The sequence below is a fragment of the Aythya marila genome, assembly GCF_965140915.1.
Source record: "Aythya marila genome assembly, chromosome: W".
In the NCBI taxonomy this organism is placed as follows: Eukaryota; Metazoa; Chordata; class Aves; order Anseriformes; family Anatidae; genus Aythya; species Aythya marila.
In genome coordinates this window covers 7,032,470-7,057,547 of record NC_139081.1, presented here as the reverse complement: position 1 = coordinate 7,057,547, position 25,078 = coordinate 7,032,470, and the positions used below count along the sequence as shown (strand labels likewise).

Sequence of the window (25,078 nt, the reverse complement as noted above, 5' to 3'; positions counted from 1 at the left end):
AAGTCCATTTCTATTTTGAATTCACATTACCACTATAACTGAAATTTGCTTAGTGTTTTCATGCTGTTGAAATCAGAAGAAAATCCAGATCTGCAATCAGTGAAAATTTGACTAATGTAGAACCCAGATGTGATACAGAACACAGAGCAAAGTTTTAAGTATACAAAATTTCTATTCAAAAGTGTAATTGCATTGTAAAATATATCTTCTTTAATTTTCAGTGTTTATAGTAACAATAAAGAAGCTGTATACTTTCTGCAAGGTTATAGCTATGAGATGCACTTAATATTTGAGAAATATTTGGCAACTAAACAATACTGTTCCCATTTTTGCGAAAAAGGCATCTCTTGGAGCACTAGAAATGTTATGAAAAGGCAGTCAGTGAAATAACATATTTGGTATTATAATTCATTTGAACATTTACGTGAAAAGTGCAACATGAGATTAAGTATTCCATCTGTGCAACATGAGATTAAGTATTCCATCTGATTATTAATGAACTGAGAAATGTTTAAAAAGCAATGCAGTTTCACCTATATGTTTTATCCAAAATATATGCTCGATCCATGATTCTGCCAAGCATTTGCAAACAAACAAATTAAAATGAAGTTAAAATGTTAGCAAGACACAATCATAGTGCCCCCTTTCTTATCCACCCCTTCAACTAAAAGCCTCAGTAAGGCTTTCATTATCTTGCCGTTGCGATCAGCTCCGGTACAGGCACATTCTGCAAAAAGGCAAAGGATCACGGAATACAGGAAGGTTTCCTGATCCAGGGAAACCCCAGGGTAGCACAGAGACCAGTCAGGAGCTGGCAGCTCTCCCATGCGGCTGACGAGGCGTAGGCGGGGACAGGAGTAGCGGCAGCTACTACACACACATACAAAAGACAGCCCTACCAAGCACTAGCAACCAGGATTGGTAAACAGGGTGCGGTATTCCAGTTCTTGTGGGAGGGTGCGCAGGATAGGCACCTCTTCCAAGGAGGGCCGTTCCACTGGTTGAGTGCGAGATTTGAAGTACGCAACCCAGCAACCAGGCACTGTTCTGTGACTATCTACACAGGTTGAAGACACTCATCCTACCTGACCCTTAAGGTAGAATAGCAGGCACTTTTCTGAGAGCAGAGACTGCAAGTTGAGGCTGAGGGATCTGCACCCTCTCCCCCAGTGATGACCAATGCCTCCACACCAACAAAGCTGCTGAAGGGAGGGGCTGCAGTGCAGACCTCAGACTGCAGGAAGCATCTAGATCTTCCTCTGGAGGCAGGCGGCAGACCTGCCTGTAAAAGGTGTGCACAGGTGGAGGACCTCTTGCACCAGGTGGCTGAGCTACAGGAGGCAGTGAGAAGGCTGTGTAACATCAGGAAGACTGAGGAGTTAGCTGATTCCAAGCACTGCCTGCAGTGGACCCACAGCCAAGAACTCCCTCACTGGCACATATAGATGGGAGGGAGTTCAATAATGCAGAAGAATGGAAGCAACAGCAAGGACCAGCAGGAGGAAGAGTCTTCCCCTGAAGCCTGAGGTGCTTCAAAACCACTTCACAGCTCTGCAGACTGAAAAAGAAGGACCTTTCACACCAGGAGAGACACTGGAGATGAGTAAGGCAGGCCCATCTGCTCCCTGTATAACAACCATCTGGTGAATCAACAGATGATTACAGATCAATCAAAATGAAAACATAAGGTTTTCCTTTGAGGAGGGGAAGTGAGAGAACGGCTAGGGTAGAATTGAGTTGCCTAGCAGGGTAAAACCACCACAGCATATTAAGGCTCTGCTTCTCAAGATGTGGCCAAACATCACTTGCTGATAGGAAGTAAACAATAATTGTTTTCTCTGTTTGCTTCCGCATGGGCTTTGCTTGTTTTTTTGTTTTTGTTTTTGTTTTTTCCCTTTAATTATCTTTATCTCAAGCTGTAACAAACACACCCTCTCCCACAAATCATATTTTTCTTCTCCTCCATCCCCCTCCACAAAGGAGGATGGGGAGTGAAAGAGTAGTGTTGTGGAGCTTAATTAGCCAACAATATGAAACCACATGGACAGACAGAGAGGGCATGCCAAGTAAGTGAAAGATCTACAAACACGTGCACTTGTGAAAGTAGAGAATGCTGCATGTGTCTTCACTAGTTAACTTCCACCTGTGTCTACATGAATTTTAGGCAAGTCATGCGCTTAAGTGCTGCTAAAGGCAGCCTTTAGCTGGGGCAGCCTATGTGATTAGTCATGCCAGTGTGAAATATGTTCATCTGATTCGTGTCAGTATGGAACAATGCTAGGGCCACATGGTATGATGAATGTGACCTTCTGTCTTACATACCCTTGTATAACCACAAGTCTAAGAAAAACAGAGTGGTTAATGTATATAGTTCTTGTATCTTGCAAAGGAATGTTTTAGCAATTCATGTCAATAGAGAGCTTGAAGGGAAATGTATTTGTAGGCTTTTCCTTGAAGTCTCTGATATCTGGGGGGTTTCAGAATAACTGCAAACTATTATGACTATTGCATGGGACACTATGCAAGTTTCTAATATCTGGCCAGGAGATTAAGGAGACGGGGAGAGCTGAAGAACAACTAAAAGACAAAGCTTGCAGGGGACGCTGCACAAGTCTCTGACATACAGCCAAGTTGGACAAAGGAGAAGGACAAGAGGGAGGAAGACTATGAGCCTTCAGCACGAGAGACCCCCAGAGGTACCACTGGAGACTGATACGCATGCTCCAGTAGGAGGGTTTAGATTCCGGAAACTAATTATAATAACCCTGTTTTTTTTAGAAGTAGTAATGAATATGTATTAACCTAGGAACATAAAACTCGGCTGCTTGATGTAACTGGGGTACGTCTTGGTGGAGCGGAAACTCCCGGCGCACCCAGTGTTGTTTGCCTGCCTCTATTCCTTTAATAAATTGTAAACTTTTATTATAGTCCTATTTTGAAGACTGAGCCATTTATTACAAATGGGGGCTCGTCCGGGAGGGCTTTGGTTCCTGAATTCTGATTTGATCTAGGAGGGGCGCCCCACCATTTGGTGGCTCCTGTTTGGGTCAGGTCAGGACTAATGCCATCTTGAACCTGAATAAAGGTAAGCAAAGATTTTGATTTTTTTATGAGCTTCCTTGCCGGCTGCAGCACTGTATTTTGCCCGTAATTCTGCGCGTGAAGATCCGAACAAAGAAGACGGAGTCATAAGTGTTTAAGGCGTATACCGTTCGGTTGGGTGGGATTTGGTTGCCTGTGTGTGTAAGACTGTGACTGGGACGGAACTCAGTTCCAAAGCGAGTGTGGAGGTCTTCTAATCGCGGTTCCAATCTCCCGCAAGGGACTTGGCCGGTGAAGGACCGAAGCAATTCCTATAGGATTCGTGGGTGGGTGATGTGATAAATTAGTGGGGGGTTTGTTCATTGTCTTTGAGGAATTTGGAGAAACTGCTGAAGAGATAAGGTTGTACAAATTAACGGCCTTGGTAAAGGGGAGGATTAAAGCAAGCAGATAACAGGAGGGAGTATTGGATACACATCCTTGAGTGAAACCAGACATCCTGTCTGCCGCTTCATTACCCCCACCTGAATACGAGCACAACGTGTGAACACCAGCAGAGGAACAACGACCCCCCCTCTCAACAATAAACTGCGCAGCCTCAGCCAGTTCAATAGGTCTCGATAAGCTGGAACTCGACTGCTATAAAATAGCTACCCTGGAAAGGGAAGGTGTGTGCTGTTGCGGAGCGGAGACTCCCCAGCCGCCCAGCGCTGTTTTGCTTGTGTCTGCTTACTTGATTAATAAAATAATTTCAATAGACCAGTAAATTGTGTGGTCTAATTTATAACAATTTGGTGCCGTGACTCGGATGAAGGCAAATCTGATTGAAAGACCTTCGGAGGGGGCGCCCCGCTGATTTCAGCGGCCTTCGCTAGGACTACTTTCAATCAAACCCTTCACCGACGAACCCAAAATTAGACACAAGCAAATAAAACCGGTAAACCCCAGGCAACCTTTGTGCACGAAGACCGAACTAAGACCCACGGGGTGGGTAAGTATAGGCCGGTGTTCAGTTCGGTTGGGGTTGGGTATCCCGGAGCACGACATTTGAGACGTCCAAGTGCGGACGAAGCGAGTGCGGACCCCTCGGTAGTGCGGTTCCCACCTCCCGCGAGGGACTGGGCCACGAAAAGGGGGAAGCGTTGTGTGTGTGTGTGTGAAGGTGCTCCGGAAGATGGGACAGAAGAAAAGTAAGCCTTCTGGCCCCATGAGGGAGGGATCCAATGCTGTAGGGATACCCTCTGTTCCTTCTGATAGTCCGTTAGGACAAATGATTAAGAATTGGGATGATTCCCCTTCTAGGCGGGGAAAGAGTAAAGTTAAAATGATTTATTATTGTATAGAAGTGTGGGGCAACAAGCCCATCAAAGGGGACAGCGTTTTCTGGCCCCCGTTCGGCTCCTTTGAGGATTGGGTATGCCAAGCCCTCAATATTTATGTTAACTCTAAGGAGCCCTTTAGTTTGGAAGAAAGTGAATATGCGCACATCTGGATAAATTCAGATACGAGGACGCATCTATATCCTCTAAAAGAAAAAGGAGGGCGGGATAAAAAGAGAAAGGACTTAGAAGTCCCGACATCGCCCCCGCCCTATATTCCACCACCCGCACCAACGGCTCCTGTCCTTAATGGACTCCCCGAATTAGCTAATCCAGGAGAATCGGAATCGGATCATGAAACACAGGGGCCGGTAACCAGAAGCAGGGCAAGAAATCAGAAATCTGCTTTAAGGGAGGGATTATATCCCCTACGAGAAATAGTAATTGGGCGGACCCCAGCCAGGAATGGAATATGTGGCCATCCCCATTAACTCCGGGGATGTCCGAGATTTTAAGAAAAGGACAGGACAGGAGGACGGTAAGCAAGCTTTAATGGCAACTGGCATAGTGTTTGCAGCTGCTGAGGAATAATTCTAACTGGAATAATAACTGTACATTGTATATTGTATATATAAAAGCCCGGGCATTTTTGTTAAAGTATTCTTTTATTCATATGTTAATATGTAAATATGTAAATATAAGAACTGCCATTGAGGTGTATGTCTAAGGGAACAAAATTTGCCCAGGCATATTATTGGCTCATCAGGTTTAAATGTCCTCAGTGTAATTGTCAACAGGCAGTTAATTTACAGTGGTTTGATTTTATTTGTGTATCTATATATTGTGAATTTTGGAGGGATTGGGATTGACTAGTAAAGAGCTTCTAGGAAAACAGTGGAATATTAACCACTGTAGATAACAATAGGAAATGTTCAAAGCAAAGAAACCCCGAGGAAAAGCCCCCTAGGATGTATACTAACACATTGGAGGGATATAGTGGGGTGAGAGGGTACAGAAAGTAAAAGAACTCTTATCAAATATTGTAATCAATGGTGGCCACTTTATAAACTAGAGGATGGAGCGGAGTGGCCCCTAAATGGAACTATTAATTATAACACCATATTACAGTTAATGTTGTTTTTGTGGAAAGAAGGAAAATGGGATGAAATATGGTATATTGATTGATATGTTGTTTCAGTATCTTGGAGGGAAAAGGTATGGAATTAAGTTGGACTCTGACTGAGCCTTTGGTGTTGGTATTAGAAAAGTACGGGCTTGAGAAAGATAAAGGAAGTGTTAAAAGGGTTGCTGAAGGTGTTAAAGGTGTGGCATGTAGTATTTAACAGAGCTGTTTGAAATTGAATGAGCAGGGAAAGGTGATGTAGGCATTATCTAAGTAACAGTCTAGAAGTTTTGGTATATTTGCATATTTGCTGTGATGTTTGTTCAGTTTCCCAAGCATCGGGGAGGGGGGGAACAGCCTGCTCCACCAGGGGCCTCTCCAGCAGCCGCAGGGGGGCTTCAGCTCCAGCGCCTGGAGCGCCTCCTGCCCCTCCTTCTGCACTGACTTTGGTGTCTGCGGGGGGGTTTCTCGCTCTCCCAACTGCTGTTGAGCAGCAGGGTTTTGTTCGTTTCTTTGTCTGTTTGTTTTCGTGGATGTGCTGTCACAGAGGCACGGACTGTGTTGCTCATGGCTTGGCTCTGGGCAGCAGTGGTCCTCTTTGGGGCCAGATGAAATTGTCCCTTACCTACCACGGGGAGGTTTCTGGGTTTTTCTCACGGGGGCTGCCACTGCAGTTTCCCACTCCCACACACACACCCCCCCCCGAACCTTGCCAGCAAACCCAATACACTGGGGCAGCTAAGTCATTACTGACTTGTAAAGCTTCAGGGATTAAATTAACTAATGAAACCCTAAATGTGATGGGGGTAGAAGGTACTGGGATAACAGTGCCACTTTTGGGGAATACTAAGCTGAGACCAGGGGATAAAATGATCACTGGGCAATTATTGTATGTATCCAAGGCGGAAACTAACTTGTTGGGAAGGGATTTGATGATTAAATTGGGCATTCAAATAGTAAATTGTTAGACTGGAATAACAGTGTTATTAATGGAGTGCTCTCAGGCCCTGAGAGCAAACGTATATTCACCTCTGACTGGAAAGACTCTGAAATGGGGGTGGAAGCAACAATATAGGTGGACAATTTTACCTCAGGGGTTTACAGGGCCACCTATCTATTTGGGTAAATTCTAAAAAAGGTTTTGGAGCAATTACAACCTCCCAAGGAGGTATTAATGTTACAAATATGTGGATCATTTTAAGGAAAATGGATACTCCCCAATGGGAGAGAAATGCTGAATAAAGTGATAATGAGGCAAATATTAACTGTTTTACATCAGAAGAGTCATTGGGAGGTGCAAGCAATGTGTGATGTTGTTCTAAGAAAGCATGTCTGTGTAGGAATATATACTTTAGGGAAGCACACATGCAGAGGATGTACTATATGTCAAAAGGTAAATAAAAAAGGTCTTCTGTATCCTATCTAGAGGGGGACGGGAGCCAGGGCTTTGACCTTTCCAAAGTATACAGGTAGACTTTACTGAGTTACTTGTTTGTCCTAATTGACCATGTGACTGAATGAGTGTAAAGTTTTACTGCAAGGATTAAAGCAGGCCTTAGAGATTGAGTGGGATTTTCACAGCCCCTGGCACCCCTCCTTTTCTGGAAAGGTAGAGCGAATGAATGGTGAAATTAAGAAACAACTAACAAAACTTATGCTGGAAATTAAGGCTTCTTGGGTAAAATGCTTCCCCCTTGCACTGTTAAACATATGGATGCAGCCCAGAACTGATGTAGGAATTTCTCCTTTTGAAATGCTATATGGTATGCCCTATGACTTGGAATTGCCACTTGATCACCCTCAATTCTAATGAAGACTTTGAAAGAGACTCTTTTTAACACCACGATGGGGAAGGCCCCTATGTTGTTTTGCTTACTACAGAAACAGCCGTTTGGACTGCGGAGAAAGGATGGACACATGCCAGCCGTGTTAAAGGACCCACCTGTGACAAGATGTGGGAGATTGTTCCAGGAAACAAAGACCTGAAGTTCACATTGTGACGAACTCGATAGGTACCGTGGGTTAAGGTAGAGGCTCTCCTCTGAAGAACACTACTGCTGCCGAGAAGAACTAAAACCTCGTAGTTGGCTGCAACCCAACTGACGAGTGAGGCAGAGGAGTGAATAAGTGGGGAAAGACATGGGCCTCAGCCATTCCTATCGGTATTTGGGGGTTCTCGCAGTGATTTCATCCTGCATAGCGACTCAACACCACCCCCACCAACCTTTTAAATGGACTTTAAGTCGATTCGAAGATCAACAGGTTATTGCAACCCAGATAACATCGGGGGGGGGCTCGAGGCCCCGATGCTGGGAATATGTGGGATTTTATTTCTGCTCAAGTTCTAACCTGGGAAGGGGGTACTGTAAATGCCTGAACGTGTATTATTGTGCATACCGGGGGTGTGAAACCATTGCTACAGACTGCACACTTGGGGCTGGTCGGGATAAATTCTTACAAGTGGGATATGGGCTGCAAAGTTGTAACCGACAATTGGATCCCCGTTACAGGTGGTGAGGGCATGGTATAGGGTATACAGGAACCTTCCACGGAAATAAAGAAATTTGCAAGGTTCTATATATAAATATAACAAACTCGGACGATACTAGCTGGGTACTAGGAAAAATGTCAGATTTTACGAACACGGAACAGATAGGGGAGGACTCATCCTAATAAAGAGGGGAAAACCCGAGACTTCCAAGGTAGTCGGGCCTAATAAAGAGTTACTAGGGGAAGGTTTGGTTGTCCAGACTGTAAATATACCTGGGACTGCCCAACCTACTACAGTGTTTTCTAATAAGTTGACAGAGTTATCCTTTCCCACACTGCTTCCAAGCATTGTGAAAAAAAGAAAGGGGTTGTACCCGAGGAGATAACTGAAGGGTACTGGCTATGTGTAAGTGTTAAGCCCCCATATTCAAATTCTTCCAAGTGCAGTTGGGGTCAGGAAATTGGGATAACTTTGACCCAAGTTACGGGAAAAGGTAGATGTATCGGCACAGTTCCAAGAGATAAAAATGATCTGTGCCATGCCACTGAAAAAAATAAAAATAAGAATGGACCAAACACATAAATGGTTAATTCCTGCAAATAACACTAGGTGGGTATGTTCATTGTTGGGAGTCACTCCTTGCCTATCTTTAAAATTGTTTAACACATCTCATGATTTTTGTGTACAGGTGGTCATTATACCAAGGATTCTATACCACACTGAAGAGTATATGTATACCCATCACACAGTGGCTGAATACCATCTGGTAAAGATCATACTGGGGTGGTAAGAGATACAATGACTAAATTGCGGGAAGGATTAGAAAAACACAAAAGGGAAAATGAGGCTCGTCAGAATTGGTATGAATCCTGGTTTAATTACTCACCTTGGCTTACTACCCTGCTATCAACCATAGCGGGGCCCTTGTTGTTATTAATATTAGCACTGACTTTTGGACCATGTATATTCAATCGAGTAATCGCAATTGTGAAAAGCCGATTAGAGGCAGCTCATCTTATGCTCGTGCGTGCTGAGTATGAATTTCTTGAGCAGGAGAAGGAAGACACAGAAACTTTAATGCTCAGCAAGCAAATATTGCAAAAATTCAATGAACAAAATATGTTAGAAAAAGAAAAAGGAGGGATTGTGATAAATTAGTGGGGGGTTTGTTCATTGTCTTTGAGGAATTTGGAGAAACTGCTGAAGAGATAAGGTTGTACAAATTAACGGCCTTGGTAAAGGGGAGGATTAAAGCAAGCAGATAACAGGAGGGAGTATTGGATACACATCCTTGAGTGAAACCAGACATCCTGTCTGCCGCTTCATTACCCCCACCTGAATACGAGCACAACGTGTGAACACCAGCAGAGGAACAACGACCCCCCCTCTCAACAATAAACTGCGCAGCCTCAGCCAGTTCAATAGGTCTCGATAAGCTGGAACTCGACTGCTATAAAATAGCTACCCTGGAAAGGGAAGGTGTGTGCTGTTGCGGAGCGGAGACTCCCCAGCCGCCCAGCGCTGTTTTGCTTGTGTCTGCTTACTTGATTAATAAAATAATTTCAATAGACCAGTAAATTGTGTGGTCTAATTTATAACAGGTGAGAGGTCCTAAACCCCCTGCAAGACACTCTTACTAAGGTAACCAAGGGCTGTGGGAATTGCCATATTAAAATTCCTATATGGGTCAGACAGAATTGATGACCAGGGACCAGAAGAAAGGGAGCAAATTACCAGAAAGTCCAATAGGAATAATGATTAGAAATTGGAGCGATAGAGGCCCCAGAAAAGGAAAGAGTAAATAAATATGGTCCAGTATTGTATGATAGAATGACCAAAAGAACCCTTAAGACCCCATGTATTTTGACCGATATTTGGGTCCACAGAGGACTGGGTCTGTCAGGCTTTGAACATTCCTGTTAATAGTAGAATACCCGTGGATCCGGAAGAGAGCAAGTATGCTGCACCTGAAACATGGAATTAGAAATTAGAGAGCGATTGATTAAGAATGAATATGTGCTACATTTGCAATGTACTGTGCCTGTGCTGCGCTTAGACCTCCAGATAACAGGAGCCCCTTGGACCCCAAGAACCAGATCAAAACAACCTCACGGTTCGGACTTTAACCAAGGGGTCTGAGATAAGGAGGACTGTTCACAAAGGGACAGGTTATGCATTTGTATAAGAGTATTGGGAAACTTCATGTATATGTAACTCTTTACTCTTTTATAACCAAAGCAAGTTGCCACGTTAGGCACACGACATTGGTGGGGCTACCCCCCCACCCCGTGCCACCCAGCGTCAAGTAAACATACCTACTTTACAATCTTACTGATTGTGGAGTCATATTTCTGTGAGTCATTTTGGTGAGCCAGGCAGGAGACACTCTGTTTGGCTGCAGGATCGGCTGCGGAGCGGACGCCCCTAGGTGCACCCTGAGTGTTTTGCTCGGAGGGGACTCCACTCTCAGCCGCTCACCACAGGAGCAGACAAAGACCTCCTGAAGCTGCAGACAAACAGTATGTTTTCAGCTGCTGGAGGGATACTAACTGGAGTGTTAAAAATTGTATGTCTTATTCTTAAATGTCCAGGTATTTTGTGTTGAAAGTATTTGTGTAAGTGTAAGGGTTCGAAACAAAGTGGAATAAGTCACTCCACGAAGAACACAGTCAGAGACAATACTTGTTTGGTTGGTTATCATTCTAAATTATATCCCTGTGGTATGAATGAGATGTGCTAGAGGCCTCTTTGTGTGATTGCATGATTGTGCTGTGTGAGTGAGACGCAGCGTCACTGCGAAGCGAGTGCGGAGTTCTAGTCCGCGGTTCTGTATTCTCCACGAGGGGAGTGGGCGGAGACGAACGAAGTGTGTGACAGACCGAAAAGAAGGGCTGTTTTATCCAAGTTTTGATTGGTGGTACATAATATATGGGCCTGGTGGTGTATCTTGTGATCCTTTTTTTTTCTCTTAAATGCTTTGAGTGTGACAAGAAAAAAGGCAGGAGCATTATCTAAGTAACTAACAGTTGAGAAGTATTGGTGTATTTGCTGTGGTGTGTGGTCAGTTTCCCAAGTACTGGAGAGGGGGCTGACTGATTATCAAAGCAGTAGAATGGAGAAAGTCGTTTCTTCAGTGGTTTGGGCTTGAGCCCTGGGAATTTGGTAAGAAGGGGGAGAGGGAATTTATTTAGGCCTCAATACCTTTTAAACCCCCATATTGACGGATACACAGGAGTGATTCTTTGTTTCGTATAGGCTTACTAACAAAGTGCATGAGAAAAATTGGCATTCGGCTTGAAATTCGGTCCTGTTGAAATGTAAATTTTGTGGAAAAGGTGGTAATGTTTATCTAGAAGACAAAGGATGAGTGCTTCAGCTGTCTTCCTGAAGTTCTGTGGATTTATGATTGAAACGGGGCTCATTAATAATTTGAAATAGTAAAGTTTGTATGTGGGAAGAGGAGTTTAATCCCAGAGAATTGGGACATTTGGGAAGAAGATTAGGAAAAGATAGTAAAAACCCGCAGTAAAAAGGTTTTCGTGGAAGTTGAAACAAAGGACAGTAACTAGTAAGGAATAGTAATAAATAAACAAATAAAAGGGAATGGGAAATCAAGGAAATGGGTAATATCCAAAACAGAGACGTTTTAAAGAAATCCTCCTTTGGTGCATATTAGCACATTGGAAGGATATTGTTAGAACTGGGGGCACAGAAAGCAAGAGGACTTTCACTAAGTATTGCAATCAGTGGTGGCTACTATACAAGCTAAATGGCCACTTCATGGATCAATCGACTATAACACTATCTTGCAATTAATGTTGTTTTTGAGGAGAGAAGGAAAATAGGATGAAATGTATTATACTGAGATGTTTCAGCATCTTAGAGGGAAAAGGAGTGGAATTAAGTTAGCCCCTGACTAAGCCTTTGGTGTTGGCATGAGAAAAGTACAGGCTGGAGAAAGATAAAGGAAGGGTTAAGAGTTGTTGAATGTGTTAAAGGTGCGGCATGTAGTATTTAACAGAGCTGTTTGAAGTTGAATGAGCAGGGAAAGAGGATATAGGAATGTTAATAGTTCTGCCTCAACAGGAGGCTGGGATCTCAAAATCACCTGTGCAAGCACTTTGGGGCAGAGGGACCATGATGGGTCCGAGAGACTTGTCATGGAAACAGAAAAGCAGTTAACTCTTAAAACAATCTGAGTTTATGAGTGAGCTCAGATTGCCAATGGGACTGCTCAGGGAACTGTTGACAATTGCATTCCCCTGACCGGCCCCACGCTGAGACTATAGTCACCCCGGAAATAATGAACGGTTAAGATCTGGTTAAATTGGGAATGGAGAATCTGTTCCAACAAGATCCAAAAGAAGCCCCTATGGAATTTTTGGACCGACTATGAAATGCAATGGAAAACAAAACAAACGAAACTAGAAAAAATAGGGGCTAAATTAGAACAAGGAAGATGGACACTGCCAGACAGGCGAGAGATATTGCCAGAAGCTTATGCAAAGCAAATATTGGGACGTTTGCATGCACAAACACATTGGGGTACAAAGGCATTAAGTGATCATTTACTAAAACAATTTGGTTGCATTGTTTTTTTTTGAAATAGCAAAGCAAATTACATAACCATTGCTTAACTTGTCAGAAGATAAAAAAGAAAGTGTTTCAACAAGCAGCCACAGGAGGGAGAAACAAAACAAAACAGCTTATAGGGCTTTTGAGAAAGTACAAGTTGATTTCACTGAATTGCCCAAAGTAGAGAGGATAAAATACATATATCTATTTGTAATAGTAGATCATTTAACACAATGGGTAGAAGCTTATCCTGTAGCACGAGCTACGGCACAAATGGTGGTAAAAATTCCATTAGAACACCTGATACCTAGATGTGGGATAATCCAGTACACATTGATTCTGATCAGGGCACACACCTTACTTCTAAAATAATAAAATTATTATGTCAATCATTAGGTATTCAGTGGGAATACCATACTCTGTGGCACCCACAAAGTTCAGGGAAAGTAGAAAAACTGAGCCATTTATTACAAATGGTGTTTCTGCCCAATCACTGGGATATATGCTCACCTTTGTTATTGGTTGGACCTAAAAAGGAGAAAATGGCAGCAATGTTCCCTAACCTGGGCAGAGACCCCAGGTTCTTGGAAACCAGGCTGAGCCTCAATGGCTGGACAGGGTTGAGAGGAGATGAGAGAGGAAAAAGGGTGGGATAAATTCACTAAACTATTCGGGTCAGCCAAACAGAAGAAAAAATACTGCAATGTTATATACATGTATATATATACACAATAACTTACCACTATTTTTTGTAGTGATAAGAATGCACTTGAAACACAGATTTGTATTATTTTAGTAGTAGAAGAGAGAACAAAACACAGAAGCGTGAACTTGTGAAATAACTATGTCTGTTTCTACAGCTCCTAAGAAGGCTGCTCATCCTACAAAGTCCCCTATAACCGTCATGCCCCAAACACTACGAAATGTAGGCCCCTCTGGAGCTGCCGCTCAGCATCTTACAGCCTGCCCCCCAGCGAGACAGCCTCCCTAAGGCCATCCCTAACCCACAGCGCTGACTCCTTTCCCACCTTTTACAGTAGGGAAAAGCCGCCGCCGCCCCCCGAAGGGATACCACTGGGACCAAGCCCCCTCCCTCGGAACGCATAAAGCCACGGCACTGAGGACGGCTTACATCCCATCCCTGCGCCGGCTCCGCCCTTTAGCCACCGCCCCCTCCCCACCCCCAATCTCACCTTGAAGGGGTTGTTGAGGTCTGGGTCAGCGAAGGGATTGTTATCGAAATCTGACATGGTGGGGGCTGCAATCATCGAGCGGAGATGTTTATTCCCCCACAGCACAGCACTCCACCCCACCCCACTCCACCCCCCTTCCGCTCACCAACTCACAGGCTACCTCCTACTGCTATTATCAGCTGCTACAGCTCGGACCCAAAACCGCCAGTAAGTAAGCGCCAGCCTCCCAAAATGGCTGCCCTTGAAGTGACAGTGAGGATAAGACGTCCCCGGAAGGGAAAGGGAGTGCCTGTTCCTGGGCTGGGTAGGAGGTGGTAGGGTTAGAAGAGCCCATTCCCGGGGTAGGGAGTGAGGAGAGTGGGCTCAGCGAGCGAGTTCATTCGTGATGGTGGAGGAGGGGGCTGAGTGTTAGAGACCAGTAGGTTCGGTGCGGCAGGTGGGGAAGGGTGTCCGTACGTTATTAACGGTCACGGTGGGCGCAGGTTGTCTCATATCAAAGAGCAGCACTCGCTCGGCAGCTCTGAGCCGCCCGCTCTTGTCCGAGCCTTGGGCTGGACCGTCGAGCGCTGCAGACACTCGCCTTCCCGCAAAGCTCCTCCGGTCCTGGGCTTCGTATCCACTCCCCTGGCCAGACGCGGTCGCTGCTGGCTCGGCCAGGATAGCTCCCATTTGGTAACCGTCTCTTAGGGTTACTCAGTACCGTGCGGATGGTACCTGAAGGGAAGAGGTGCATGACCAAGCGTATAGTTTCTCAGGTGTCTTACGTAAGGGTTTAACAAGGGCTGTACATAGGGTAAAGTTTTGAAATGCAGTCACAAAATCCTCCTTCCTTTGGTCGATGCATTAAAAGAGCTTCTTGGAAACATTCAACCAAACTCATCAAGCATCTTATAAATTTCTCTGTGCGATGATAAGCTGTGATGCTGATGTGGTTTAAGAAATTGTGAAGATTATCAGAGGGGGGGCTTCAAAGTGATAACACTAGAACTGAAGGAAGAGCCAATCTGGCTTTGTACTCGGGACATACTGCATGAGAGTTTCAGGGAACTGTTGAAAGACTTTTCAAATATTTCATCAGAAATATTGACGCTGCAGTTTGAAGACCAAGGAACCCAGTCATAATGATGCAAGTAAATGGGAAAAACTGTTTAAAGCACTGAATTTTTGGTTCAGAGCTATTATTAAAACTTGAAATTCTGTATACTTGATATCAAACAATAAGTCTACACTGATGCAACACTTAAAAACAGTGAATCATGAATTTCTTTACATGCTTTCTAAAGAAGTTATTTAAATGCAAAAAGAGAGGTTTGAGACAGATTAGTCTGTAGTTTAACTAGAAGGCCAATTTAACTCTAACAGAAATTTCTTTCAACTTTTTGGTATTCAAATATGATTTTTTTCCTGTGTAATAATAATAAGCTAAGTATGAGACACAATATCTAGGGTTTATTAAAGACTGTCTCAGAGCATTAACATGTATTTTAATGGTTCTACATATATCATTACTGATCCTGATGTTGGCAGTTATTGTGATAGTAGTGTTCTATCAACAAGTCAAGCAAAATCCTACACATGTAAGAGAATTGATTTTGCACGGATGAGTAAAGAAAGCAATAACTGCCCTAAGGAAGTTAATGCAATTTATACGGAAGTTTCTCAATTATTTGTGAGAGACTGTCACATATAAGATGAAACGCAAATGGAACACATTATAGAAGCATAGTTTCTAAAGAACAAAATACTTTTTACTTTTTTGGTGCTATGAAGTGTAAATTACTTCATACTTCAAAAAACACAAAGGCAGCTGTTGTACAATCAACAAAGGTACATTACAGTATTAGTCATTCATATAGCTCACCTATGGTGACAGGAAATTATGTTGTTTTCCAATATTCACCCGTGGCTCAATATATTATATCTCAATGATACATGTTGATAGTTCAAAAGCTGTGGGCATCGACAACCTCTTCTTTCAACCGAATGTGATTTTCCTCATATTCCAAGAGTTTCAGAATTAGAAAAGATAACTGATTAGCCAAGGATGCCCCCCTCAAGTCCTCTCTACACCTTTCTGTCCAAAAATTGGAATTTAATTTTTTTAGTGTTAAGTAAGAATTACTTACAATAAGAAGAAAAACTTTGAAAAAAAAAAATGTAAGAAAAACTTACAATAAAATATTTATAATTCTGGTACAAGATATTGAGAGAGGGAATTAGGAGAATCTATTCTAGTAGTAATAGAGCACTGACAGCATAAAATTAGTATGCTACTTAGTGTCTTTGCTAACTATGGTGCATTGTACAAATTAACTAAAGCAAGAATCCTTGGGCCCCTTACCAAGGTCAGTCTCCTAATGAGAGTGCGAGCCTATCTTAAGAAACTGGTAGAAACTGGTCCTGCAGATGGACAAGAGCCAAGGAGCAACTGAGTGTGCAAAGACAAGAGGTCAACTAGCGGTGACGAGGAAGTGTTATAAGTTGCCCCCTTAATTAATTTTCAGAGGGCATTGTATTAATCATATAAAAGAATTTATTGAGTAAGCAAACAGCAAGCAAAACAGCGCTGGGTGGCCGGGGAGTCTCTGCTCTGCCAACGGCGCGCACCTCACCCCCGCCAGGGTCCCTTTTTATATCTTGGTAATTCCGGGATTACGCAGCACATCCTGGTATGTTCTGCGACTGCGCGCACTGTTGCTAGGGGGTCGTCCCAGTCTCTCTGGTGGTTGTGAAGATGAAGGCCGTAGTCTTCCTCTGCATTGTGGCTCGACTCCCTTTCCTCACTAGGTCATGTTGACCCAGCACAAAGCAGGAAGGCAGAACGTTATCATGCTGGTTCAGCAGCTTATCAGGAAATGGTTACAGGAGCTTTGCAACAGTGACTTTAAACAAAAGATGGAACTAAGATGCAAGGGGGGGGAAGGGGAGGAAACTCCCTCCCCCTTGCCGGTTTAAGGGCCCTGTCTCGTTACTTTAAGTAAAGGAATTTCATGATGTCTAGCCAGGCATTTCAGTTTCTTATCTCAGCAGGAGACCTTTACTACCCCCACTTCTTCAAGCAGGACTCCTTCTCCTTATAATACAAAAGACAATGAACAAACATTTATTGTATATTACAGAAGAGTCATCAATCTTCATCCCCATGACCTCCGATGACCACCATCAGAAGACACTGCGCAAGCGCAGATGGGAGAAGATTATGGAAATGACTCCTTGGAACTAATTTTAATATGAAGCGGGGACAGGTTATGAATATGTATAGGTGTATTGTGAAACTTCATGCATATGTAACTTTATTGCATAAAACCAAGGCAAGTTGCTGCGTCAGGTGCACACGACTTTGGCGGGACTACCCCCCCGTGCTGCCCAGCGCTGAATAAACATACCTACTTTACAATCTTCCTGATTGTGGAGCCCGTTTTCCGCAAGTCAATATAGCTCATAATAGAATAGTTCATTTGGAAGGGACCTACAAAGACCATCAAATCCAATTGCCTGACATCTTCAGGGCTAACCATAAGTTAAAGTGTATTATTGAGAGTGTTATTCAAATGCCTCTATTACAGCATTTGACTGCCCTCACAGTTGTTGTGGTTTAACCCAGCCGGCAGCTAAGCACCACACAGCCGTTCCCTCACTCTCCCCACTCAGTCTCTGGGATGGGGGAGAGAAATGAGAAAATGAAGCCTGTGAGTTGAGATATAGTTTATTAAGACAGTAAAATAAAATAATAATGATAATAGTACTACTATTAATGTGTACGAAACAAGTGATGCGCAATACAATTGCTCACCACCCGCTGACTGATGCCCAGCTTATCCCCAAGCAGTTGGCCCCCCTCCCCCGGCTAGCCACCCCTATATATTGTTTAGCATGACGTCAGATGGTATGGAATACCCCTTTGGCTAGTTTGGGTCACCTGTCCTGGGTCTGTCCCCTCCCAGCTCTTGCTGCACCCCTAGCCTGCCCCCCGGCAGAACAGAGCAAGAAGCTGAAAAGTCCTTGGCTTAGTGTAAGCACTGCTCTGTAACAATTAAAACATCAGTGTTTATCAACATTATTCTCATCCTAAATCTAAAACGTAGCACCCTAGCAGCTACTAGGAGGAAAACTTGTAGAGGGATTTTTGAAACAGCAAGGAGGCCATGACTTGCTTCAGCTGAGCAAACCAAGCTACTAGGACGACTACGAGGAGTTCCCATGACGATGTTCCCTTATTGCCCGATTGAGGAGCTAAAAATATTGTTGCCAGCAGCTGGCTTCAATCTATGTGACTGCTAATCACAAGGGGGTTGGTTTCTTGCAGGTGGGGTTGTTTTCTTGCAGTTGTTTGTCTGAGTGCTTTTGACCAATAATCTTGTGTGAGACAATATCCGCCCCTGTTAAGTTTGGTATAAAAGTCAGGCTATTTGGGTAATAAAGGGAGAGCATCATCTGACTGTATTGGTCTATGTTATGACTTTGGCCGTTCTTCCTGCAACAAATGGCGCCTGAATGCGGCAGGACCTGGGACATCGGTGATTGAGCCGGACCTCAGAATTTCTACAGGAGAATGGAGGAGTCGGTGAAGACGGGGGAAGAGTAGCGCTGTGAGCCCAGAAGAGTGGTGGGAGGTAGGAGATCGTTTATGGGATAAAGTCATCTCAAGTGGAAAGCTGGATAAAGAAGTAACTGGGGCGTGGTGGACAGTGATTAATGTGCTGTGCGGTATGAAAGCCGAGCAGCAGGAAGTAATGGCGGCAGCTTAAGCTCTAGCAGTACCGCCTGGGACAGACAGCACGCCTGGTGCAAAGCACTGCCAGCCCAGCCGCCTGCCCTGCTGTCAGCTCCGGGCAGCTGCTGGCTGCTGCATTTCTCCGGTTTGAGCGCCCACCTGCACGCATCGGGCTGCTGCATCATGTTTGCCTGCTCCTGCGCCCGGGCCTGCCACCCTGTGGGTCCCCGCAAGCTGCCGCCGTTGCTTTTCCCCCTGCTACCCCACACCCTCGCGCTGGCACCCCCTCAGCCCGCCGGCCCCTCTGCTGGCGCTGCGGGCTACCACCGGCAGCTCGGCCAAGGATGTGGGTGGATCCCCTGAAAAGGCAGCCACAGATCTCAGCAGTGAAAACAAGAAACTCAATAAATCCCAGCAGCTGAAAAAAAGTTTTCAAAGAATGTGGTGCTGTAGGGGTTTTATTCCACGTTGGAATTTCATCAGTATCTCTACCTGGCTGTGTCAAGTGGTGTGGATATGACTGCAGTTCTCTTCAAACTTGGTTTCAGTGAATCATCACTACAAACTAAAAGGGCTGCTGGTACAGGCACATTTCTGTTGGCATATGCTATTCACAAATTGTTTGCTCCAGTTCGACTCAGCATTACTATAGTTTCTGTGCCATTTATTCTCCGATACTGCCGGAAGATTGGTTTCTTCATTGAGATAAAGATGACAGTTGAGAGAAGTAATGGGCAAAACATGGACTGGATTTTTTTTATGAATGTATTAGTTGTGAAGAATTTAAGAAAGCAGAAATTGTGAGGAATATGTTTCATATTAGTGTGGTGAAGGGATGAGGGGTGGTGTGTGTGAAATATGTTCATCTGATCCATGTCAATATGGAACAATGCTAGGGCCGCATGATGGAATGTGACCTTCTGTCTTACATACCCTTGTATAACCACAAGTCTGAGAGAAGCAGAGTGGTTAGTGTATATAGTTCTTGTAGCTTGTAAAAGAATGGACTAGCAGTTTGTGTCAATAGGGGCTTTGAAGGGTTAACATTGAGGCCCAAGTCTGGGTCTGGGAGAAAAGAAAATAAGGAGGGGTTTGAGATAACCTGAAGGGTTAGCTTTGAAGCTCAAGTCTGGGTCTGGGAGATTAGGGAATAGGAGGGAGTTTTTCTTCTTTTAGATAACTACAGACCATTGCACAAGAGGCACATAAATCTCTGATATCTGGCACAGAGACTACTAAACAAAGAGAGAAGGGAAAATGAAGAACAACTGAAGGACAAAGCCTGGGAGGAAGGCTACGAGCCTTCAACATGAGGGACCCCCAGAGCGCCCACCTGAGACTGATACGCATACCCCAATGGGAGAGTCCAGACTCCGAGAACTAATTATAATAACCCTGCTTTTTCTAGAAGTAGTAATGAATATGTATTAGCCTAGGAGCAGAAAAACCTGCCATCTAATGTAACTGGTGTGCGTCTTGGTGGAGCAGAGACTCCCAGTGCACCCAGCGCTGTTTGCCTGCCTCTATTAGTTTAATAAATTGTAAATTTTGATTGCAATCCTGTTTGGGACTCAGTCATTTATTATAAATGGGGGCTCGTCCGGGATGGCTCTGGTTCCTGAATTCTGACTTGATCTAGGAGGGGTGCCCCACCATTTGGTGGCTCCTGTTTGAGTCGGGTCGGGACTAATGCCTTCTTGAACCTGAATAAAGGCAAGCAAAGATTTTATTTTATTTATGAGCTTCCTTGCCGGCTGCAGCACTGTATTTTGCCCGTAATTCTGCGTGCGAAGATCCGAACGAAGACAACGGAGTCATAAGTATTTAAGGAGTATACCATTTAGTTGGGTGGGATTCGGTTGCCTGTGTGTGTAAGATTGTGACTGGGACGGAACTCAGTTCCAAAGCGAGTGTGGAGGTCTTCTAACCGCGGTTCCAATCTCCCGCAAGGGACTTGGCCGATGAAGGACCAAAGTGATTCCTATAGGATTCGTGGGTGGGTGAGAGGTCCTAAACCCCCTGCAAGACACTCTTACTAAGGTAACCAAGGGCTGTGGGAATTGCCATAGTAAAATTCCTAGATGGGTCAGAGAAAATCGAAGACTGAGGACCAGAAGAAAGGGAGAAAATTACCAGACATACCACCAGAAAGTCCATTAGGAATAATGATTAAAAATTTGAATGATAGGGGCCCCAGAAGAGGAAAAAGTAAATTAAAAATTGTCCTATATTGTATGATAGAATGACCAAAGGAGCCTTTAAGACCACATATCTTTTGGCCTGTCTTTGGATCCTTTGAAGATTGGATACACATGTTAATTCAAAGGAACCTTTTAGCCAGGAAGAAAGTGATTATGCAGGATTGTGGATCAGGGCTTCACATCCTTTTCCAGCCTTGATATATACACTAAAAACAGATGAGAAATGTGAAGAAGAAGAAAAACAGGAAAAAGAAAAATATGATAAATGGGAGCCTTTGGATAACTTACCACCTCCATATCCTAACAATCTACCCCCAGTGGCTCCCCCTCTGGTGGCCGTGGTATCTCCACCAGTACCACCGTTGTCCCTGCCTCCATCACTGACAACACTGGAATTGGACCAACCCCAGGCTGCATGCACAAGAAGTAGGACTGCTGTATCAGAGAGCTTCTCTATATCCTTTAAGAGAGGTACCCCTCGGAGACAATCAGGGAGGCATCGGGTTTGTGGCAGTCCCATTAAATACCACAGATGTAAGGAATTTCAAGAAAGAAATGGGAACCTTATTAGATAACCCCTTCGGAGTAGCTGAAAAACTGGACCAATTCTTAGGCCCCAATACTTATTCCTGGGAAGAAATACAGTCCATTTTAGGGATCTTATTTACTGTTGAGGAAAGGGGAATGATTATGCAAACCAGAATGAGGATTTGGGAAAGACAGAATCAAGCAGGACCCCCGGGAGACCAAAAATGGCCAAATGTGGATCCCCGCTGGGATCATCAACAACCCCAAGGAAGACAGAATATGAGGGATTTGAGAACATTAATCATACAGGGAATAAGGGAAGCAGTTCCCCAAGGGCAAAACATTAATAAAGCATTTAATGAATGACAAGGGAAAGATGAATCTCCAACAGAATGGTTGGAGAGATTAAGGAAAAGCCTACAAATGTATTCAGGAATTGACCCGAATACAGTGGTTGGAACTGCACTCCTTAGAACGCAATTTGTAGCTAAATCCTGGGGGGACATAAGAAGAAAATTAGAAAAATTGGAAGACTGGCAAGAGAGAGGATTAGAAGAATTACTTAGGGAAGCACAGAAAGTATATGTTAGGAGAGATGAGGAAAAATAAAAAGCAAAAACCAAGATCTTTGTAGCAGCAGTAAGAGAAAGTCAGAAAAGGACCTCGTCCGGAGAGAGGAGGGAAAAATGAATAGAAAAAAACCCTAGAAGGCAGCCTTGTCGAGAAAGATTCACAATTCCTGTCTGTTACTATTGCAACAAAAAGGGACATATTCAGAGGAACTGTCGTAAGCAGGATCAAGATGAGAAAATGTTTAAAGAAGAATAGGAGTGTCAGGGGCTATATCTTCTGGGGCTTCAACATCAACAGAGCCCTTGATAAAACTATTAATAGGTCCCCATAAAGAGGAAGTTTTATTTTTAGTGGACACAGGGACTGAAAAATCCACTATTCAAAAACTTCCAAAAGGAATAGAAGAAGGGAAGAGTTATATGTCAGTAGTAGGAGCAAAAGGAGAACCTTTTAAGGTACCTGTTTTGAAAGATGTGGAAGTGGAAACAGAGGAGAAAATTTGTTTTAATGATTTACTTTTGCTCCCTGAAGCGGAGTACAATCTATTAGGAAGGGATTTGATTTTGAGATTAAACCTGAGCATTCAAAGCCAAGGGGACAAGTTGCAGATTAAATGATACACTTTAACACAAAAGGATGAAGAAGTCATTAACCCTTCAGTGTGGTATAAGGAAGGGGAAACTGGAAAGATAGAAATGGACCCCATAAATGTTCAAATAATGGATCCACATCGTCCAATTAGAATCAAACAATACCCTATACCAATGGAGGGTCAAAAAGGATTAAAACCTGTAGTTGATAGACTTCTGGAAAAAGGTACTCTAGAACCATGTATGTCACCTCATAATACACCCATCCTCCCCGTGAAGAAACCGGATGGGTCATACAGAATGGTACAGGACCTGAGAGCTGTAAACCAGCGAATAATCACTAAATTCCCTGTGGTGGCAAATCCTTATGCTTTACTAAGTCATATCTCTCCCAGACATACTTGGTATAGTGTAATAGATTTGAAAGATGCTTTTTAGGCCTGCCCTCTGGATGAGGAATCCAGAGATTATTTTGCCTTTGAGTGGGAGGACCCCGAAATGGGACGGAAACAACAATTAAGATGGATTGTGTTACCACAGGGGTTTACAAAGTCACCAAATCTATTTGGACAAACTTTAGAGAAAGTTTTACAAGACTTCACATTACTCAGGGACGTAAAATTATTACAATATGTGGACGATCTATTAGTAGCGGGAGAAACTGAAGAGGGAACTGGAAATTGTTAAATTTCATAGGAGAAAAGGAATTAAAGGTATCTCGATCAAAATTACAGTTTGTGGAACAGGAAGTAAAGTATTTAGGGCATTGGCTGAATAAAGGAAGAAAGAAGTTAGATCTTGACAGGGTATCTGGTATCCTGTCCCTAAGACCCCCACAAACTAAAAAGGAAATCCGGCAAATATTGGGATTATTAGGATATTGTAGACCATGGCTTGAAAGCTACAGTGAAAAGGTCAAATTCTTATATGAGAAATTAACTAATAACCAACTTAAGTGGTTCACAGAAGATGAACAGAAATTTGAGGAAATAAAAAGGGCATTAATACAAGCACCTGTATTGAGTCTCCCAGACCTGGACAAACCTTTTTATCTCTTTGTGAACACATCAAATCAGACAGCATATGGAGTTCTTAATCAAGATTGGGCAGGGATTAAGAAACCCGTGGGGTATTGTTCTAAATTACTCGACCCAGTAAGTAGAGGGTGGCCTGCTTGTCTCCAAGCTTTGGTCGCTAAAGCATTATTAATAGAGGAAGTTAGAAAAATTACTTTTAGTGCTCCCTTAAAAGTGTATACTCCACACAATGTCAGAAGTGTCTTACAACAGAGAGCGGAGAAATGGTTAACAGATAGCCGGATCCTAAAGTATGAAACGATACTAATTGACTCCACTGACTTAGAACTGAGGGTAACCTCTGCTCAGAGTCCAGCACAATTTTTGTTCGGAAAACCATCGGAGGAGTTACAACATAACTGTTTAGAGGTAATTGAAACTCAGACTAGAGTGAGGCCAGACTTAAGGGATACTGAGTTGGGGAAGGGGGAAGCACTTTTTGTAGATGGCTCCTCCCGAGTGGTGGAAGGAAAAAGAAAATCAGGATATACAATAATTAATAAGGACCTAGAACCCGTGGAATCAGGACCTTTGAGCCCATTATGGTCAGCTCAGGCTTGTGAGCTGTATGCCCTATGTAGGGCTCTGGAACTACTAAAAGGGAAAAGTGGAACTGTATATACAGATTCTAAATATGCATATGGGGTAGTCCATACTTTTGGGAAAATTTGGGAAGAAAGAAGTTTAATTAATACTCAAGGGAGGAATCTTATACATCAAGAATTAATAACAAAAATGTTAAGGGCATTAAGACAACCAAAAGAAATAGCAGTGGTACATGTAAAAGGACACCAAAAGGGATTAGATTACCAAACCAAAGGAAATAACCTAGCAGATAAAGAGGCTCAGGAAGCAGCTTTGAGGACTCAGGTTGCTAAAATTAATATAGTACGAGAGGAAGAAGGGTGAGAGGAAGGAGAAACAAAGTTTACCCCTGAGGAACAAGCAAAACTGAAAAAAATAGGGGCTAAGTTAGAACAAGGAAAATGGACACTGCCCGACGGGCGAGAGATATTGCCAAAAGCTTATGCGAGACAAATATTGGGACGTTTGCATTCACAAACACATAGGGGCACAAAGGCATTAAGTGATCATTTACTAAAACAATTTGGTTGCATTGGGATTTTTGAAATAGCAAAGCAGATTACACAAGGTTGTTTAACTTGTCAGAAGATAAATAAGAAAGTGTTTCGACAAGCAGCCACGGGAGGGAGAAAAACAGTTTATAGGCCCTTCGAGAGAGTACAAGTTGATTTCACTGAATTGCCCAAGGTAGGGAGGATAAAATATTTATTGGTAATAGTAGATCATTTAACACAATGGGTAGAAGCTCATCCTGTAGCACGAGCTACGGCACAAACGGTGGTAAAAATTTTATTGGAACACTTGATACCCAGATATGGGATAATCCAGTACATTGATTCTGATCAGGGCACACACTTCTAAAATAATAAAATTATTATGTCAATCATTAGGTATTCAGTGGGAATACCACACTCCGTGGCACCTACAAAGCTCAGGGAAAGCAGAGAGAATGAATCAAAAAATAAAACAACAATTGGATAAGTTAATGGTCGAGACACAAATGCCGTGGACGAAATGCTTACCATTGGCACTTCTAAACATAAGAACTAAACCACACAGTGAGACTGG

At 43.4% G+C, this 25,078-nt stretch overlaps 1 protein-coding gene across 2 annotated transcripts in view; it reads right to left on the bottom strand.

Moving 5' to 3' along the window:
• Window positions 1-13,967, bottom strand: part of LOC309889566 (secretory carrier-associated membrane protein 1-like) — a gene marked incomplete at its 3' end in the record, with an annotated part of 144,303 nt that extends 130,336 nt beyond the window's left edge. The window contains exons 1-2 of one of the 2 annotated variants that reach the window (XM_082782432.1): window positions 13,904-13,967; window positions 13,744-13,808 (exon numbers count right to left, since the gene is read on the bottom strand). In XM_082782432.1, coding sequence (XP_082638558.1) covers window positions 13,744-13,800 — 57 coding nt within the window. In that variant the 5' untranslated portion in view covers window positions 13,801-13,808; window positions 13,904-13,967. Of the gene's footprint in view, window positions 1-13,743 lie in introns of both variants that reach the window. The other variant, XM_082782431.1, reaches the window with a different exon arrangement.
• Window positions 13,968-25,078: the final 11,111 nt, after the last annotated feature.